The sequence below is a fragment of the Zeus faber genome, assembly GCF_960531495.2.
Source record: "Zeus faber genome assembly, chromosome: 11".
Taxonomy (NCBI): Eukaryota; Metazoa; Chordata; class Actinopteri; order Zeiformes; family Zeidae; genus Zeus; species Zeus faber.
Window position 1 is genome coordinate 32,379,418 of NC_137205.1, and position 21,410 is coordinate 32,400,827.

General features: G+C 38.8%; 1 protein-coding gene across 1 annotated transcript in view; it reads right to left on the minus strand.

Moving 5' to 3' along the window:
• LOC307237441 (signal transducer and activator of transcription 5B-like) overlaps positions 1-21,410 on the minus strand; it is a gene marked incomplete at its 3' end in the record, with an annotated part of 66,384 nt that overhangs the window by 23,446 nt on the left and 21,528 nt on the right. The window contains exons 2-6 of the mRNA XM_080010153.1: positions 5,087-5,225; positions 2,312-2,468; positions 1,879-1,968; positions 857-1,031; positions 1-113 (exon numbers count right to left, since the gene is read on the minus strand). The exon at positions 1-113 is cut by the window's left edge and continues 18 nt beyond it. Of these exons, the coding sequence (XP_079866279.1) occupies positions 1-113; positions 857-1,031; positions 1,879-1,968; positions 2,312-2,468; positions 5,087-5,214 (663 nt within the window). The 5' untranslated portion in view covers positions 5,215-5,225. The remainder of the gene's footprint in view (positions 114-856; positions 1,032-1,878; positions 1,969-2,311; positions 2,469-5,086; positions 5,226-21,410) is intronic.

The following is a 21,410-nucleotide window of genomic DNA, read 5'->3' on the forward strand; positions in this document are numbered from 1 at the left end:
CGTGTTGGCCTCTCTGGTGAGCCACGCCTCCATGGTGGCTCTCTTGCTGAGGAGGGCGGGCTCCCGGAGCTGTCTGTCAGCAGGGGGCAGCGTGGAGAGGCTCGACAGCTGGGCTGGGGGTTGGGGGGCGATGGGGGGGGGGGTTACTCGAATTCACAAATATACACAACAGACCTGGCCTGGCCTGCAGTCTCCAGGATACACTGCTGCCTCACAGCAAGAAGGTCCTGGGTTCGATTCCCGCCTGGGGCGCTGTTGGCACCGTGCTCCGGTGGGTTAGAACCGCCAACGACAAGACTATACGCTGCCCCCTGCTCCTGCTGCCCCCCCCGGAGGAAGGACAAGCAAGGATGGAGAAATGCAGAGGAACCATTTCACCAGCACCACCCAAAGCACGTGTGTGTGTGTGTGTGTGTGATCAGTAAAGATTCTTCTAATTCTAATTCTTCTGGGGAACACTTGGGGACAATAGGGACAGAGCTGAGGCTTCTGGGTAAAGACGACGCCTCCAAACATGTGACACACATCAACACGTCTCTGCAGCTCTGCGTTTGCGCTGCACCCTGATTGGCTGCACAAGTAAGGACAGCGGCTAATGGGCTCAAGTTCAGAAGCAGGACAAACAGAGAAGCTTCCAGGTGATGGAGCCGTTGGAGTAAGAGACTGAAGAAGGAACAAAATGATCTCTGATTCAAACCTTCCTCCAAACAACTTTATCACCGTGCTTCATCCTTTTTTTCTGTTTGGTATAAAAGGCTGATTGCAGGCGATCACACCCATGTTGGAGGACCATGGCTCAGCCTCACTGGTTTCTAACTCTATCGACGTGTTTTGCGGGACGGGGGGGGTCACTCACCCTGGATTCGCAGACTCTCCTGGTACTGGATGATGAAGTACTCCTGGTTCTGCTGCAGCTTGCGGAGGTCGTTCTCCGTGTCCTGCGTCAGGATGCGCAGCTCCTCGAAGGCCTGGTTGATCTGCTGGTACTTCTGCGACATGCTGTCCATCATCCCTCCCACCGGGGAGCTGGACTGCGACCCAGAGAGAAAAAAATCAGGCAGAGCTTTGGGAACGGCCGCCATCTTGGATTCATCACGTCTGGCCGCCAGGGAGTGAGGTAATAAAAAAGAGGCATGCTGGGATTGGACTGGAAATCAATCAAGCCCGGGAGTTATTGGCAGGCAGATGATTTCCGGTCCGCTGACTTGATGGTGTTAGAGTTCAGCGCTTGTTATAAAACATGAAATCTCTCCCTCCCTCGCAGAGAGACGCAACATGAATCATTGCGTTTACATTAACATTCATTCATTTAGCAGACTTGGACTTACATGAGAGGCTGGAAACAATGAAAGCAGACATGGACCATTGGAGCAACATGGAACTTAAAGCCAGATCCTGTTCCTAAATTCAACCAGATACAAGTGGAAGATGCTGGAAGGAATCAGAACAAAAGTGTTTTTTTCCTTCATATTAATTAAGTTGAATCGTAAGCTTAAATCTAGTCAACCTCAACAGAAAGAAGAAGAGTCTCAGATAAGGTATGATGAGGTGTTGTTTCTAGAAGGCTGCTGTGCCTCTGCAGGGCGTAGCGAGCTGGGGAGCTCCTCCCACCACTGGGGCACCGCGCATGACAAGAGTCTGGATAGAGAACTCATTCCAGGCAGCGGAGGCAGCACCGGCCGCCGCTCATTTGCAGACCTCAGAGAGCGAGTTCCTTAGATATCTAGAATATGGAATCTATAATCTGGAATCTAGAATATCCAATATATTTCTTACTTCACGGCAGCAGTAACACGTTGGGAGTTTTGCTGTGGGATGAAGGGCAAGGATGTGAGATGTGTGTGAATGCCTGTTGGTGTGTGTGCACTCCCTACTCACGTTGGTGGCCTCTCGGACGAGCCTCTGCTCCGTGTAGAGGATGTGTTTGATGCTGCGGACCAGCTCCAGGGGGCAGCGGTCATAAGTGCTCTGGAACACATGGGCACGGAGCGTGTTTGCGTGTAAGCATGTACAGTCGCGTGTTAGCAGTTCTTTTGTTAGGTCCTGGAACTTAAATCAGTTTGACTGATTGTTCTTCCTCTGTTGACACTTGCAATTGTCTAACTGGTGTCATTTACTGGAGATAAGGCACCAGACTGGACAAGTGGCTTCTCACCTGTCAACTCTGGTAAGATCTGCTTATACAGAACATACAGATGAGGTAGAGTAGAGTAGAGGTCGAAGGAGGAAAAGTAGATGTGGAGTACAGGTAGAGTAGACTCTGAAATGCCTGGACTTTGGGTGTGTGGTTTGATGTTCCTGCTGGTCTCACCTTGAGCTGGCTGGCGTAGTGACCCAGCTTGATCTTCAGCAGGAAGCCATCCTCCCCCACCTGGTGGTCGGCCTTGTTCTGCAGCTCCTGAATCAGATTGTCCAGCAGGCGCTTGGCCTTGAACTCCTCCTGAGGGTTCTCCAAGTCGATGGCATCCCTACAGACACAACACAACAGATATACATAGAGATACATAGAGATATGCATAAAGAAATAGAATTGCGATATGGATAGTCCCGTAATTACACAAATTGAATTTAGGTGTTGCCAACTACTTGACCACACCACAGTGACGGGAACACATGGGAGTCTTCAAATTTTTCAGTTGGTTCAATCTCTTTCGCAAGGCCACCACAGAAGAATATGGCACCGTTGGCTGTATCCATATAAATATGACCCGATATAATGATATGGTTAACATGTGGAGAAAGCTATGCGATGCCTTCAACCCACAACATATGTGGACAACTGGATCAATAATGTTATGGGCAGACAATTTATGGGAATCATTGGATTCCATAATTGCTCTGCATGGTTAGAACCGCCAAGGACTATGAGGCTATTTTACCAGACTAGGTGCACCCTAGGGTGGACCCGAGGGTGCAGCTCCATACACACGTTAAGGGTGGTTTCATGAACACCAGGATGCCATCAAGACCCTACCATGGCCCTCCAGTGGCCTGATCTAAACATAATTGAAACTTTGTTAGACTTCTGGACTGAATAATGCAAAGTAGAATTCTACCTCCTTCGTCCCTCAGAGAACTGGAGGCTTTTTTCTTGAAGAATAGAGCAAGTGTCCCACTACTCACAGTGCAGGACTTTAGGATGCAATCCAAGAAGGACTGCAGGTTTTTTGAAGGCAAAGGGTTGCCCTACTCCTTATTAGCTCCTTGATATATATATATATATATATATACAGTGGGGCAAAAAAGTATTTAGTCAGCCACCAATTGTGCAGGTTCTCCCACTTAAAAAGATGAGAGAGGCCTGTAATTTTCATCATAGGTACACCTCGACTATGAGAGACAGAATGGGGGGAAAGAATCAGAAAATCACATTGTAGGATTTTTAATTAATTAATTGGTAAATTCCTCTGTAAAATAAGTATTTGGTCACCTACAAACAAGCAAGATTTCTGGCTTTCACAGACCTGTAACTTTTTCTTTAAGAGGCTCCTCTGTCCTCCACTCATTACCTGTATTAATGGCACCTGTTTGAACTTGTTATCAGTATAAAAGACACCTGTCCACAACCTCAAACAGTCACACTCCAAACTCCACTATGGCCAAGACCAAGAGCTGTCAAAGGACACCAGAAACAAAATTATAGACCTGCACCAGGCTGGGAAGACTGAACCTGCAATAGGTATGCAGCTTGTTGTGAAGAAATCATCTGTGGGAGCAATGATTAGAAAATGGAAGACATACAAGACCACTGATAATCTCCCTCGATCTGGGGCTCCACGCAAGATCTCACCCCGTGGGGTCAAATGATCACAAGAACGGTGAGCAAACATCCCAGAACCACACGGGGGGACCTAGTGAATGACCTGCAGAGAGCTGGGACCAAAGTAACAAAGGCAACATCAGTAACACACTACGCCGCCAGGGTCTCAAATCCTGCAGTGCCAGACGTGTCCCCCTGCTTAAGCCAGTACATGTCCAGGCCCGTCTGAAGTTTGCTACAGAGCATTTGGATGATCCAGAAGAGGATTGGGAGAATGTCATATGGTCAGATGAAACCAAAATAGAACTTTTTGGTAAAAACTCAACTTGTCGTGTTTGGAGGAGAAAGAAAGCTGAGTTGCATCCAAAGAACACCATACCTACTGTGAAGCATGGGGGTGGAAACATCATGCTTTGGGGCTGTTTTTCTGCAAAGGGACCAGGACGACTGGTCCGTGTAAAGGAAAGAATGAATGGGGCCATGTATCGTGAGATTTTGAGTGAAAACCTCCTTCCATCAGCAAGGGCATTGAAGATGAAACGTGGCTGGGTCTTTCAGCATGACAATGATCCCAAACACACCGCCTGGGCAACGAAGGAGTGGCTTCGTAAGAAGCATTTCAAGGTCCTGGAGTGGCCTAGCCAGTCTCCAGATCTCAACCCCATAGAAAATCTTTGGAGGGAGTTGAAAGTCCCTGTTGCCTAGCGACAGCCCCAAAACATCACTGCTCTAGAGGAGATCTGCATGGAGGAATGGGTCAAAATACCAGCAACAGTGTGTGAAAACCTTGTGAAGACTTACAGAAAACGTTTGACCTCTGTCATTGCAAACAAAGGGTATATAACAAAGTATTGAGATGAACTTTTGTTATTGACCAAATACTTATTTTCCACCATAATTTGCAAATAAATTCTTTAAAAATCAGACAATGAGATTTTCTGGATTTTTTTTCCTCATTTTGTCTCTCATAGTCGAGGTAAACCTATGATGAAAATAACAGGCCTCTCTCATCTTTTTAAGTGGGAGAACATGCACAATTGGTGGCTGACTAAATACTTTTTTGCCCCACTGTATATATATATATATATATCGAGAGCGAGAGCGAGAGAGAGAGAGAGAGAGAGAGAAAGACTGTAGCCCTACATATATTCCAGACCCAGTCACATGGGCAGTTTACGCTACAGAGAAAGAAAACAGAAGTACTTATGGACGCAGCAAGAGAGAAACTTCAACATAAACAAACAAGCCAGAGCAGATGTGTACATATATCAGGTGACATACATGAGCAAACACAGATCAACATACAGCATTGTAGGTGTAACTCACCACAGCTGGGCTTCGATCCAATGCGACAGGTAGTGTCGCACCTCGATTGGGAAGTGTTGGCCGTAGAGTGACTGCATCTGGCGAAGAGCATCTCCCTGCAGCTGCTGAGCCTGGATCCACACCGCCATTCTTCAACACCCTGCGGGAGAAGAGAGGGAGAGGCAGGACATTAGAGAGGTGGGAAGGAAGGTGACGGAGGCAGCTGGAGAAAAGGCAAGGACGAATTGATAGAGAGATCTGTTGCACTGCTCGGAGGCATTTGATATCTGACCTTTTCTAGTCGATTGACCACAAGGTGCTTTTTAATGTGCCTCAAATTCACCTATTGAACCATACATTCAGACACAAATGAACCCATTCACAAATTCATACACTGATGGCAGAGACAGCCATGAAAGGTGCCAACCTGCCCATCATGAGCAGTTAGGGGGTTCAGTGTCTTGCTCAAGGACACTTTGGAACCAGATATCCTTTGATTATAGGCAGTACATTAGAGCCTCAAAATAGTGCTGGGTAATACTGTAAGACCGCTTATGGAACAGAACACCTAAATATTGTGTCAACTTATGTCAAATGAACAAGAAATTATCACAATATAATGATTCACTATTGTCGGCACTTAGTGCACATTTAAGAAAGAACCATCGCTGCCGCGGTGGGAGGGCTCTGTCCAGCGACCGTCAGGTCTTGGCGTCTCCAGGCACCTATTTCTCCCTATTAACACCCCCGTTCTCACCTCCCATCTGAGAATTCGATGCCCCCCGAGGAACAACTTCATATCTACAGCATCCACATACCATGACACCAATGAAATGTCACAGTAGGACATTTCTCTGTCAATTCTGTCATTTTCTGATACAGACCCTCAAGAAAAGCAAACAGTATTTAAATGTCCCGCTGGTGTGGCTACGAATTCAACAAATTCCACCTTACCTCCGGTCTACCGCCACTCTTCCAATCTGCGTTGCTCTGTAGAGCAACAACCACAAACAGCGTGAGAGACCCAGGAAGACAGTGAGAGAATGAGAGGTACAGAAAGGGAGCGGCAGAGAAAAGAAAAAGAATGAAAGAAAGAAAGCAGAAGGAGGAAGTGAGTCAACCTCGGATGGCTGTGAGGAAGCTGCTTCGTTTTTTCTTCTTCTCACAAGGCCTGAGGTTTTGGCAAAATTCATGTGTGAAACTGTTGTGACACTAAGGGTTAAAATGCAAAGCATCCTTCAACTAACACGCTGAACAAATATTGTTGTTTTTATTCCTAGGATCCAAAACAGATTAGTCCAGTTTTGGGTAAATGTCTACATCTCTCTCAAACAACTAAGACTTCCTTAATCAAGTCCCAAAGCTGTGTTAAATGACATTTTACTAATGAGAGGGCACTCAGAGATTTCTGGATGTAAATAAAATCAGTTTGAATGTAAAACTAAAAAGGAACAATCGCTAAAACAGTCTTTCATTCACCAGTAATCTAGGACCAGGTCCGTAAGAGTCAGGGCCTGTTTTGGTCACAACATTTAAAAACAGGCTTTGTTGTCAAAGAAAAAATGAATGAAGGTATGGAGTAATAAAAGTAACTGCAGCTGGAATTGTTGTCAACATGTTATCTCTGGTCGCTGAGGCCCGTTGTCTGATTAAGTTAATCCCGACGATAGTAATGGTGGGGGGATCCTCCTGCTACGCTACATGGACATGGCTATCAGAGGGACATGGGTGCCAGAGGGACATGGGTGCCAAAGAGTCAATGCTTCCATGCCACACCGAGCCACCTGGACCCATATGAGGGGGACCAAAAAAAGAGGCTTTGAGTTGAGCTGCTCGTGGTAGATCGGAGACAGCGCCGCCTTCTGGCTGGACCCTGAACATCAGGAACGAACGTTCTGGCAAAGTCCTCCAGAGAAATATGGGAGTGTGACTGTCTGGTCATAAATGTGTCTCTCCACCATCCATCCCATCTCTTCTGAAGTTCTTCTGGTTTATTACCTTTAATCTGCTTTGTCTACCCTCTAATATCTACCCTCCACATGACAGCATCTATCCTCTACCCTCTACATGACAGCATCTACCCTCTAACATCTACCGCCCACATTACAGCATCTACTGTACCATCTACCCTCCGCATGGCAGCCTCTACGCTCTAGCCTCCGTATAGCAGCCTCTACCCTCTTCTGTCCGCATGACAGCATCTGCCCTCTACCCTCCACATGACATCATCTACTGTACCCTCTACCCTCCACATGGCAGCCTCTACCCTCTTCCCTCCGCATGACAGCATCTACTGTACCCTCTACCCTCGGCATGACAGCATCTACCCTCTACCCTCTACCCTCTACCCTCTACATGGCAGCCTATACCCTCTACCCTTTACCATCCGCATGACAGTATCTACCCTGCGAGGGGACCTTCCTTATGTGTCCCTCTACCTTGCTGCAGGTGTAGTGGTAGTCATTCAGTGAAGAACCGATGGACAATGACGTGATTTTTATCTTCCTCTTATTTTATTTTAAAGAATGCCTCTGTCTCATGGCAACGTTGCTCTAAAGAGGTACGGCAACACACAATGGACAAAACACACCAGACCTGTACACCACAACTCTAAAGAGGCTCCATTAGAAATAATACAATCTTAGACCGCTTAACTCTGCTGAAGCATAATCAAAACTACATTTTTAACTCTGTTACATTACATTTAGTCATTGATCAGACGCTTTTATCCAAAGCGACTTACAATTGTTCAATCACCGACGGACGCAGCCATCAGGAGCAATTAGGGGTTAAGTATCTTGCTCAAGGACACTACAGCATGCTAGCAGGAGGAGCCTGGGATCCAACCAGCAACCTTTAGATTACTAGACGACCAGCTCTACCTCCTGAGCTACCACCCCCATACATCCACCTCCCCTGAATTTCATCATATATAGGCAGTAACTACACAACACAAACTTAGGCACATAAGTTCACTACATCTAAAAGCTTAAAATAGGGTCACCTAATGACAGGACAGCCAATCTCAAAAGTATCCCATAAGGATGAAGCAAATGAAGAAAAAAACAAGTATCTCCCCACCCAACTACTGGCGATGGGAGGCCTTATACAGTACACCCCACAACACCCATTTACACTGTGAACTATAGCCTATAAAAAAACATCTTATCAAACATACATACATCCATATCCTGATGTTATCAGGTGCATAAAAAAACTAAACATTTGGCTGCATTTCATGAGCAACTTTCTGTCCTGACGTTTCACAAATGAATCTGGTTACTGGTTTGACTGGACGACCAAGCCTAGACTTGTGTGAGGGAACTTGTTGAACTGTGTGAGTGTACTAGGAGGTTGGGACTGTGTGGACGAAGCTATGGTAGCAGTGTCCTGTGTGTCACTAGTTTCGTCAGTCTGTGTCACTAGAGCGCTTGTCTGCCCTGTATAACTAATGCTACTAATGTCACTTCATCAGGCAAGGAACCACGTTCCACTTCGGACACAGCATCATTATTTGAGTTTAAAGTCTGAACAACAGATGAGGATGAGGCTGGGTCAGAGATCACACTTGCGATGTCCACAGGCAGGAAGTTAACCAACATCAACAGATTATGATGGACAACTTTCTCCTGGCAAGTGACGGTGTCACAAACCCTGGATGTACAAGCCTCAGAATTTCTTTCCATCACCGTGTAGACACTACACGTCCTCTTTCTTTCTTGTTTGCCAACAGCACACGTTGACTGACATCAGTGAAGGGCCTTTTCACTCTCTGGTTGTAGAGCTCAGTGTGACGGCACTGCTCTTTTGTGATATGTTCCTGGGCTATTACCACAGCTTCCTACCACCACCTTCTTATCATAACTGTCCACAACTGGATCTATACGTCCACGCAGCATCCCCGGCAAGCAGCGTTGAGCTGATCTAGAAGATCGACAGGTCACGGCTCCAGTGTAACGGAGGTCATTCAGTGAAGAACCGACTGACAACGACGCGATTTTTATTTTCTTATTTTATTTTAAAGAAGGCCTCTGTCTCACGGCAACGCCGCTCTAAAGAAGTACGGCAACACAGAACGGACAAATCACACCAGACCTGTAGCACACCACAACTCTGACTAAAAATACAATCTTACACTGCTTAACTCTGGAGAAGGTCATACATAATCAAAACAACATTTTAAATTCTGTCTGGCAAGTCCGATCAACCCAAAGCTGGCATGTGGAGCCCTCCCAGTGTAGGCAGACTGCCCCGTGCCAGCATTGCGACCGATTTTGACCGAAAACACAGCGGCACAACAGCAAATAGCCCCGGAGCCTCGGAACAGGCCATGTTCTCACCGGCGCTGGTGAGAGCAATAACAGATTTATTGAGCCTTGTGCCTTGAAGCCAAAGGCTGAAACTGAAGCTCACTCACAGCATTTAAACAGAACAGAAAGGATTTCCACACATGTGAGCGCTCACCATCATGTGCATGCACACATTCGCAAATGCACTGATTTCCAACGAGAGCGAAGCGGTCCTCTGCGGTCAGGGGAACATGGCTCTGGATGCCCATCGAAGACCATAAGAGGACCCTGTGTCTGGATTGAGACCTTGGCTCCCTCTTCTATTGTCCCTTCAAAAGTAGTACTGCCTGCAGAGCCAGGGAAATATTCATCCCTTCCACTCGCCTGTTTTTCAGCGCTCGATCTGTCTTTCTCACACACACACACACACACACACACACACACACACTTCATCGACCACATTTCAAAGCAGACGTGTACTTTTTAGTCTTTACATGATCACAGTGTTCTGCAGCAGAGTGCAGTAGTTCTGAGGCCCGTTGTTCTGCTCGTAGTACTTCTTCCTCCACCAGGGACTGAGCGGCAGCACCCAGTGCTACGGAGCAGTCACGCTCCCTGTGGAGGTGGAGTGACTGACTCAGTCTGGCTTAATGTGACTTGTTGAAAGCCAACAACAGTTGGAAGCTCTTTAGGGGAAGGAAGTTTAGAATTACTGTCAACGTTTTCATTTTGTGAGAGTCCAGACCAAAGAGCTGAACAGAGAAGTAAAATACAGAGAAGTAACAAGAAACAAGGATTAGAAATAAAGTTATCCTGTTATACTGTTTAGTGTTATACTGTTTACTGTTATACTGTTTACTGTTCTACAGTTTAATGGTATACTGTTTACTGTTATACTGTTTACTGTTATATTGTTTATGTTATACTGTTTACTGTTATACTGTTTAATGTTATACTGTTTACTGTTATACTGTTTCAAGTTGTACTGTTTAATGTTGTACTGTTTACTGTTATACTGTTATACAGTTAAATGGTATACTGTTTACTGTTATACTGTTTACTGTTATATTGTTTATGTTATACTGTTTACTGTTATACTGTTATACAGTTAAATGGTATACTGTTTACTGTTATACTGTTTACTGTTATATTGTTTATGTTATACTGTTTACTGTTATACTGTTTAATGTTATACTGTTTAATGTTGTACTGTTTACTGTTAAATGTTATACAGTTAAATGGTATACTGTTTACTGTTATACTATTTACTGTTATACTGTTTAATGTTATACTGTTTACTGTTATACTGTTTACTGTTATACTGTTTAATGTTATACTGTTTACTGTTATACTGTTTAATGTTATACTGTTTACTGTTATACTGTTTAATGGTATACTGTTAACTGTTATACTGTTTACTGTTATACTGTTTAATGTTGTACTGTTTACTGTTCTACAGTTTAATATTGTACTGTTTACTGTTATACTGTTTAATGTTGTACTGTTTACTGTTCTACAGTTTAATATTGTACTGTTTACTGTTATACTGTTTAATGTTGTACTGTTTAATGTTGTACTGTTTACTATTATACTGTTATACAGTTAAATGGTATACTGTTTACTGTTATACTGTTTACTGTTATATTGTTTATGTTAAACTGTTTACTGTTATACTGTTTAATGTTATACTGTTTACTGTTATACTGTTTAATGTTGTACTGTTTAATGTTGTACTGTTTACTGTTATACTGTTATACAGTTAAATGGTATACTGTTTACTGTTATACTGTTTACTATAATATTGTTTATGTTATACTGTTTACTGTTATACTGTTTAATGTTATACTGTTTAATGTTATACTGTTTACTGTTATACTGTTTAATGTTATACTGTTTAATGTTATACTGTTTAATGTTGTACTGTTTACTGTTAAATGTTATACAGTTAAATGGTATACTGTTTACTGTTATACTATTTACTGTTATACTGTTTAATGTTATACTGTTTACTGTTATACTGTTTACTGTTATACTGTTTAATGTTATACTGTTTACTGTTATACTGTTTAATGTTATACTGTTTACTGTTATACTGTTTAATGGTATACTGTTAACTGTTATACTGTTTACTGTTATACTGTTTAATGTTGTACTGTTTACTGTTCTACAGTTTAATATTGTACTGTTTACTGTTATACTGTTTAATGTTGTACTGTTTACTGTTCTACAGTTTAATATTGTACTGTTTACTGTTATACTGTTTAATGTTGTACTGTTTAATGTTGTACTGTTTACTATTATACTGTTATACAGTTAAATGGTATACTGTTTACTGTTATACTGTTTACTGTTATATTGTTTATGTTAAACTGTTTACTGTTATACTGTTTAATGTTATACTGTTTACTGTTATACTGTTTAATGTTGTACTGTTTAATGTTGTACTGTTTACTGTTATACTGTTATACAGTTAAATGGTATACTGTTTACTGTTATACTGTTTACTATAATATTGTTTATGTTATACTGTTTACTGTTATACTGTTTAATGTTATACTGTTTAATGTTATACTGTTTACTGTTATACTGTTTACTATAATATTGTTTATGTTATACTGTTTACTGTTATACTGTTTACTGTTATACTGTTTAATGTTATACTGTTTACCGTGGTACTGTTTACTGTTATACTGACTATTGTTATACTGTTTACTGTTATACTGTTATATTGTTTATGTTATACTTTTTACTGTTATATTGTTTATGTTATACTGTTTACTGTTATACTGTTTACTGTTTTACTGTTTAATGTTATACTGTTTACTGTTATACTGTTTAATGTTATACTGTTTACTGTTTTACTGTTTAATGTTATACTGTTTACTGTTATACTGTTTACTGTTATACTGTTTACTGTTATACTGTTTACTGTTTAATGTTATACTGTTTACTGTTATACTGTTTACTGTTATACTGTTTACTGTTTAATGTTATACTGTTTACTGTTATACTGTTTACTGTTATCTTGTTATTCTGTTATACTGTTTACTATTACTGTTATATTGTAACTGTTATACTGTTTACGGTTATACTGTATTAATGTTATACTATTTAATGTTAAACTGTTTAATGTTATACTGTTTACTTTTATACTGTTTACTGTTATGCTGTTCAATGTTATACTGTTTAATGTTATACTGTTTACTGTTAGACTGTTTACTGTTATGCTGTTCAATGTTATACTGTTTAATGTTATACTGTTTACTGTTATAGTGTTTAATGTTATACAGTTTACTGTTATACAGTTTACTGTTATATTTTTAGTTGTTTTACTGTTATGCTGTTTACTGTTATAATGTTTACTGTTATACTGTTAACTGTTACTGTTACACTGTTACTGTTCTACTGTTATATTGTTTACTGTTATACAGTTTACTGTTATACTGTTTACTGTTCTACTGTTTACTGTTCTACTGTTTACTGATATACTGTTTAATGTTATACTATTTCATGTTATACTGTTTACTGTTATACTGTTTACTGTTATATTGTTTATGTTATACTGTTTACTGTTATACTGTTTAATGTTATACTGTTAACTGTTATACTGTTTAATGTTGTACTGTTTACTGTTATACTGTTTAATGTTATACTGTTTACCGTTGTACTGTTTACTTTTATACTGTTTATTGTTATACTGTTTACTGTTATACTGTTATACTGTTATATTGTTTACTGTTATACTGTTTACTGTTATATTGTTTATGTTATACTGTTTACTGTTATACTGTTTAATGTTATACTGTTTTCTGTTATACTGTTTAATGTTATAATGTTTACTGTTATACTGTTTACCGTTGTACTGTTTACTGTTATACTGTTTACTGTTATACTGTTTAATGTTATACTGTTTACTGTTATACTGTTTAACGTTATACTGTTTACTGTTATACTGTTTACTGTTATACTGTTTAATGTTATACTGTTTACTGTTATACTGTTTACTGTTATCTTGTTATTCTGTATACTGTTTACTATTACTGTTATATTGTAACTGTTTTACTGTTTACGGTTATACTGTATTACTGTTATACTATTTAATGTTAAACTGTTTAATGTTATACTGTTTACTGTTAGACTGTTTACTGTTATGCTGTTCAATGTTATACTGTTTAATGTTATACAGTTTACTGTTATATTTTTTATTGTTTTACTGTTATGCTGTTTACTGTTATATTGTTTACTGTTATACTGTTAACTGTTACTGTTACACTGTTACTGTTCTACTGTTATATTGTTTACTGTTATACAGTTTACTGTTATACTGTTTACTGTTCTACTGTTTACTGTTCTACTGTTTACTGTTCTACTGTTTACTGATAAACTGTTTAATGTTATACTATTTCATGTTATGCTGTTTACTGTTATCCTGTTATACTATTTACTATTACTGTTATCCTGTTATACTGTTTACTATTACTGTTATACTGTAACTGTTATCGTGTTCACTGTTATGCTGTTCACTTTTATACCGTTTACTGTTAATGTTATACTGTTACTGTTATATTGTTTACTGTTATGCTTTTATACTGTTTACTGTTTTACTGCTATACTGTTATACTGTTTACTGTGACTGTTATACTGTTACAGTTATATTGTTTACTGTTTACCGTTAGACTGTTTACTGTTACTGTTATACTGTTATATTGTTTACTGTTTACTGTTATACCGTTTAATGTTGTACTGTTTACTGTTATACTGTTTATTGTTATACTGTTTAATGTTATACTGTTTACTGTTATACTGTTTAATGTTATACTGTTTACCGCTGTACTGTTTACTGTTATACTGTATATTGTTATATTGTTTACTGTTATACGGTTTACTGTTATATTGTTTATGTTATACTTTTTACTGTTATACTGTTTAATGTTATACTGTTTACTGTTTTAATGTTTAATGTTATACTGTTTACTGTTATACTGTTTACTGTTATACTGTTTACTGTTTAATGTTATACTGTTTACTGTTATACTGTTTAACGTTATACTGTTTACTGTTATACTGTTTACTGTTATACTGTTATACTGTTTAATGTTATACTGTTTAATGTTATACTGTTTACTGTTATACTGTTTACTGTTATCTTGTTATTCTGTTATACTGTTTACTATTACTGTTATATTGTAACTGTTATACTGTTTACGGTTATACTGTATTACTGTTATACTATTTAATGTTAAACTGTTTAATGTTATACTGTTTACTGTTAGACTGTTTACTGTTATGCTGTTCAATGTTATACTGTTTAATGTTATACTGTTTACTGTTATAGTGTTTAATGTTATACAGTTTACTGTTATACAGTTTACTGTTATATTTTTTATTGTTTTACTGTTATGCTGTTTACTGTTATACTGTTCACTGTTGCTGTTACACTGTTACTGTTCTACTGTTATATTGTTTACTGTTATACAGTTTACTGTTATACTGTTTACTGTTCTACTGATCTACTGTTTGCTGATATACTGTTTAATGTTATACTATTTCATGTTATACTGTTTACTGTTATATTGTTTATGTTATACTGTTTACTGTTATACTGTTTAATGTTATACTGTTAACTGTTATACTGTTTAATGTTGTACTGTTTACTGTTATACTGTTTAATGTTATACTGTTTACCGTTGTACTGTTTACTGTTATACTGTTTATTGTTATACTGTTTACTGTTATATTGTTTACTGTTATACTGTTTACTGTTATATTGTTTATGTTATACTGTTTACTGTTATGCTGTTTAATGTTATACTGTTTAATGTTATACTGTTTACTGTTATACTGTTTACCGTTGTACTGTTTACTGTTATACTGTTTACTGTTATACTGTTTAATGTTATACTGTTTACTGTTATACTGTTTAACGTTATACTGTTTACTGTTATACTGTTTACTGTTATACTGTTTAATGTTATACTGTTTACTGTTATACTGTTTACTGTTATCTTGTTATTCTGTATACTGTTTACTATTACTGTTATATTGTAACTGTTATACTGTTTACGGTTATACTGTATTACTGTTATACTATTTAATGTTAAACTGTTTAATGTTATACTGTTTACTGTTAGACTGTTTACTGTTATGCTGTTCAATGTTATACTGTTTAATGTTATACAGTTTACTGTTATATTTTTTATTGTTTTACTGTTATGCTGTTTACTGTTATATTGTTTACTGTTATACTGTTAACTGTTACTGTTACACTGTTACTGTTCTACTGTTATATTGTTTACTGTTCTACTGTTTACTGTTCTACTGTTTACTGATATACTGTTTACTGTTATACGGTTTACTGTTATACTATTTAATGTTATACTGTTTACTGTTATACTGTTTAATGTTATCCTGTTATACTGTTTACTATTACTGTTTTCCTGTTATACTGTTTACTTTTACTGTTATACTGTAACTGTTTGCGTGTTTACTGTTATGCTGTTCACTTTTATACCGTTTACTGTTAATGTTATACTGTTACTGTTATATTGTTTACTGTTTACTGTTATACTGTTTAATGTTATACTATTTCATGTTATACTGTTTACTGTTATCCTGTTATACTGTTTACTATTACTGTTTTCCTGTTATACTGTTTACTTTTACTGTTATACTGTAACTGTTATCGTGTTTACTGTTATGCTGTTCACTTTTATACCGTTTACTGTTAATGTTATACTGTTACTGTTATATTGTTTACTGTTATACTGTTTACTGTTATACTTTTATACTACTATACTGTTATACTGTTTACTGTTACTGTTATACTGTTACGGTTATATTGTTTACCGTTATACTGTTTACTGTTACTGTTTTACTGTTATACTGTTATATTGTTTACTGTTTACTGTTATACTGTTTAATGTTATACTGTTTACTGTTATACTGTTTAATTTTATACTGTTTACCGTTGTACTGTTTACCGTTATACTGTTTATTGTTATACTGTTTACTGTTATACTGTTTACTGTTATACTGTTTACTGTTATATTGTTTATGTTAAACTGTTTAATGTCATACTGTTTACTGTTATACTGTTTACTGTTATATTTTTTATGTTATAATGTTTACTGTTATACTGTTTAATGTTATACTGTTCACTGTTATACTGTTTACTGTTATACTGTTTAATGTTATTCTGTTTAACGTTCTACTGTTTACTGTTATACGGTTTACTGTTTTACTGTTTAAAGTTATACTGTTTACTGTTATACTGTTTAATGTTATACTGTTTACTGTTGTACTGTTTACTGTTATACTGTTTACTGTTATACTGTTTAATGTTATACTGTTTACTGTTGCACTGTTTAATGTTATACTGTTTACTGTTATCTTGTTATTCTGTTATACTGTTTACTATTACTGTTATATTGTAACTGTTATACTGTTTACGGTTATACTGTATTACTGTTATACTATTTAATGTTAAACTGTTTAATGTTATACTGTTTACTGTTATACTGTTTACTGTTATACTGTTTACTGTTATCTTGTTATTCTGTTATACTGTTTACTATTACTGTTATATTGTAACTGTTATACTGTTTACGGTTATACTGTATTACTGTTATACTATTTAATGTTAAACTGTTTAATGTTATTACTGTTATAGTGTTTAATGTTATACAGTTTACTGTTATACAGTTTACTGTTATATTTTTTATTGTTTTACTGTTATGCTGTTTACTGTTATATTGTTTACTGTTAACTGTTATACTGTTCTATTGTTATACGGTTTACTGTTATACTGTTCACTGTTATACTGTTTGATGTTTTATTGTTTACTGTTATACTATTTAATGTTATACTGTTTACTGTTATACTGTTTATTGTTATACGGTTTACTGTTATACTATTTCATGTTATACTGTTTACTGTTATCCTGTTATACTGTTTACTATTACTGTTATCCTGTTATACTGTTTACTATTACTGTTATACTGTAACTGTTAGCGTGTTTACTGTTATGCTGTTCACTTTTATACCGTTTACTGTTAATGTTATACTGTTACAGTTATATTGTTTACTGTTATGCTGTTATGCTGTTCACTGTTATACTGCTTTACTGTTATACTGTTTACTGTGACTGTTATACTGTTATGGTTATGTTGTTTACTGTTTACCGTTATACTGTTTACTGTTACTGTTATACTGTTATATTGTTTACTGTTATACTGTTTAATGTTATACTGTTTACTGTTATACTGTGATCCTGTTTACTGTTATACTGTTATACTGTTCACTGTTATACGGTTTACTGTTATACTGTTTACTGTTAATGTTATACTGTTATACTGTTTACTGTTATGCTGTTTACTATTATACTGTTTGCTGTTATACTGTTTACTGTTATATTGTTTACTGTTATGCTGTTTACTATAATACTGTTTATTGTTTTACTGTTATGCTGTTTGCTGTGATACCGTTTACTGTTAATGTTATACCGCTACACTGTTTACTGATTAAAGTAATATTGTTCTTATGTTCACTGTTATACTGTTATTCTGAATACAATGACAATCAAGGTGTTCTATTCTATTCTTCTGTTTTACTGTTATATACGTTTTACTTTGTACTGTTTACTGTTATACTGTATACTTTCATATTGTATACTTTTTTCTGTTTTCTGTATTAAGGGAACACTGACTTTCAGCAGACAGAAAGAGAGGACTGTTCACTACTGAATGTAGACATACAGGCAGAGAGACAGACAGATAGATAGACGGACAGACAGATACTTTCTACTTCAAGTCGGCAAGGCAGTACTCAACAAAAATTCTTATTTTCACCGACTCAATTAAAAAACTCCATCCATCAGTCACAGTCCATCCCAGCTGTTCACTCTTTCACCAGGTTGGTGTTTGAGCGGTGATGTGTGGAGGCTGCAGGGGCGTGGTCAGCACCATGTCCCATCACAACCTCACTTATCTCTGTCATAAAAGTCAATCAAAGGCTGAGTTGAAGTGCGCTGGGGCACAGGCTGCAGGCGCTGTTGACTCAGTCAGCGGAGCCTGAAAGGAGTGAAAGTGAGTCAACACCAACGAGTCTTAAACATGGCCGACAGTAACGGGAGCCCAGTTGCTGGGCAACCATATTTGGCCCATTCTCAACCATCTTGTGCGTTGTAACAAAATTCAAACAAAAAAAAAGAAGTACTGTAAACTAATAACTAAGTTCGACTTTTGTGAAGATATGAAAATAGAACCAAAACATATAGTTCTGTTTCCGCTTCCTTGGCATCACCTCATTCATATGGAAATGTGGATTATCATCATACGGGATCAATATCACAATACTAAATGTTTACAATTTGGCCCTGTCAGGTTAGAGACTGAGACGGATTGAGGTGTCACGGCCTGGTCCATCCCACCCGGTGGGGGGGGGGTTGAAATCTTCTCTGACACAGAAGTCAAAGATCTTCATGACATCACTGCTCTGATCAAACACCATCAGCTCCGACCAAAGTACATCTGCACAAGTCATCTGCTGGGTCAGCGCTTTGGAGGCACACAGACAGACTGACGGACAGACAGACAGACAGAGAGACAGACAGACAGAGAGAGGGAGAGAGCGGAGGGGGGAGGGGGGGGGGCAAAACCACTGTGTCACCAAGAGAGAGTGTGTGTGTGTGTGTGTGTGTGTGTGTGTGTGTGTGTGTGTGTGTGTGTTGCAGTTGCCCGTGGGGGCCTCAGGGGCAGCAGAGAGAGCCGGGTACAGACGCTCATCAGTGACTATTGCAGTACTATGATGGAATGAAATATTTGACTGTAGTGCTGCATATCACCATATGTATATTATAAGGATATATCGTCCAGCTTGCGATGCTGAAATTGTTCGATACACAGACGAAGATGTTTCAAAGTCACCAAAGAGTCAGCGTGTATCATGACGTCAACGTGCACCCTAGCGCCTCCTGTTGGCCACCTGCCTCTGTGTGTTTTGCCTATTAAAGTCAAATACGGTAGAACCTCGGCCGCCCCTATCCGACCGGCGGCTCGCGAGCCAAACCCGGGCTGCACGTTTATGTAGAAAGCCAGCCTTGATTTTCTGCACCGCACGGTCGGTGCAATGCAAAAAGACAACGCGGATCTAAAAACCTCTGCGAAGCATCTCACAATGGAGGTGGAGGTTTTACAAAAATGTCATAAAATAATGAAAGACACTATCTAGGGTATGCAATCCAGTAGTATGCAGGACAACCGCATCTTTTCTGGGATCCCAGAGAACAACACCGAGTCCGCAGAGAACATGTTGAAAGACTTCCTTCGCACCGCCCTGAAACTCCCCATGGACACAGAAGGGTTAACAGGTATTAACTATATATTAACTAACTAACTGCTATTCCAAGACTTCTCCACCACACCCTAGTTATTCTGATAATTCTGATATGCGAGATGTAGAAATTAGCATCCTATCTATGTCAGGATTAAAAATATTGCTCACTCTCATCATCTCAGCTTCCTAATCCTTCCCTCCCTACTTCTCTCATCACGCTTACTCTCTGTCCTCTATCTCACTATATGTATGTCTAACTCTGCAATGTTCTATGTTTATTTTTGTCTATTTGTAATTTGTTTGTTTACATATGTATACCGATAAACTTCCTGCAATACTAGCACAGTAAAAAGGAATGTAAAAAAGGGAAACTCAGACTTCTATGGGATCTATGGGAAAACATGGGCACGGTAGTATAGCTAATGCCTTGGATGCACTGTGCTGCTGCATGGGGAAACTAAAAATCCACATCCATCACGCCCTAACTAACCTCAGTTACACCCATGAAGTTTGTTCGTTGGAATGTGAGAGGCTTGGGCTCACCTGCTAAATGTAGCAAAATCCTAAGTCACCTCAAGAGGATGAACCCCAGTTTCTGTCAACTGCAAGAAGCTCACCTCATGGCATCTGAGCACCTCAAACTCAAAGATAAGAGGTTAATCAGATGTTTTCTGCGTCATACAACTCAAAAAGAGGTGTTTCTGTGTTGGTCAATAAGTATCCCATATCAGAATAAAACCACAATATCAGACACAGAAGGGCGTTCCATAATGATTAACGGAATTTTAGATAACATCAAATTAACCATAGCCAATATCTATGGCCCCAATGAGGTAAACCTAAATTTATTTCAAAATATATTTGCAAAACTCTCAGAACTCTCTGACTCAATTATTATACTGGGAGGGGACTTCACAGTACTTGATCCAAGTTTAGACCGTTCGCAAACCAGAAATATTCACAAGCCCTCGCGTTCACCGGACACTATAAAGTAATATATGAGTGATCCTACGCTTGGCGATTGTTGGCGATCAAAAAATACACATAATAGAGAATGCACATATTATTCACCACCCCGCCACAGCTTCTACAGAACCAACTTTGTCTTGACAAATAACTCTGTAATGTCCAAAATCACTAATCCTGAAATCCACCCTTGTAGCGGGCCTAGGGGGCATGATCAAGCCGCCGCTGCAGACAGGCGGTGCAGGCTCCCATCCCACAGCCGCGCAGCTGCTGCGGATGGGGCAAATCAACAAAGGGACTCCGCTGATTCGTCCAATCCTAAAACCAGGAAGTAATATAGGATTTGTTGTTCCCGCATTGAGGAATGGCGTGCTTGCGGGACTTGGTGCCGATAGAGCGAGACAATCACTCCACCCAAGCCGCCGGACACATCACGGCAGAAGCCCACCTAAGCACCAATCTAGTGGACGATTTCCGTATTTGCCTGCAAGCCTTTAAGTTGTCGTTTTGGCCCATGAGCCACCTTTTGTTTAAATCCTGTGAATAAATACACACCAGCTGGCGCTGTTTCGCCTCTGCCTGCCTCCTCTCTCTCATTCCCTGGCCCTGCGCCAGAACACACCTCTACAACTCTATTGCCGATTACCACCTTGGACCCGTAGTTCCAAGGTGCAGTTCGCGTACCGGCAAAACAGATCCACGGATGACGCGGTCTCTCAGGTACTGCACACCACCTTCACGCACCTGGATGGCCAGAA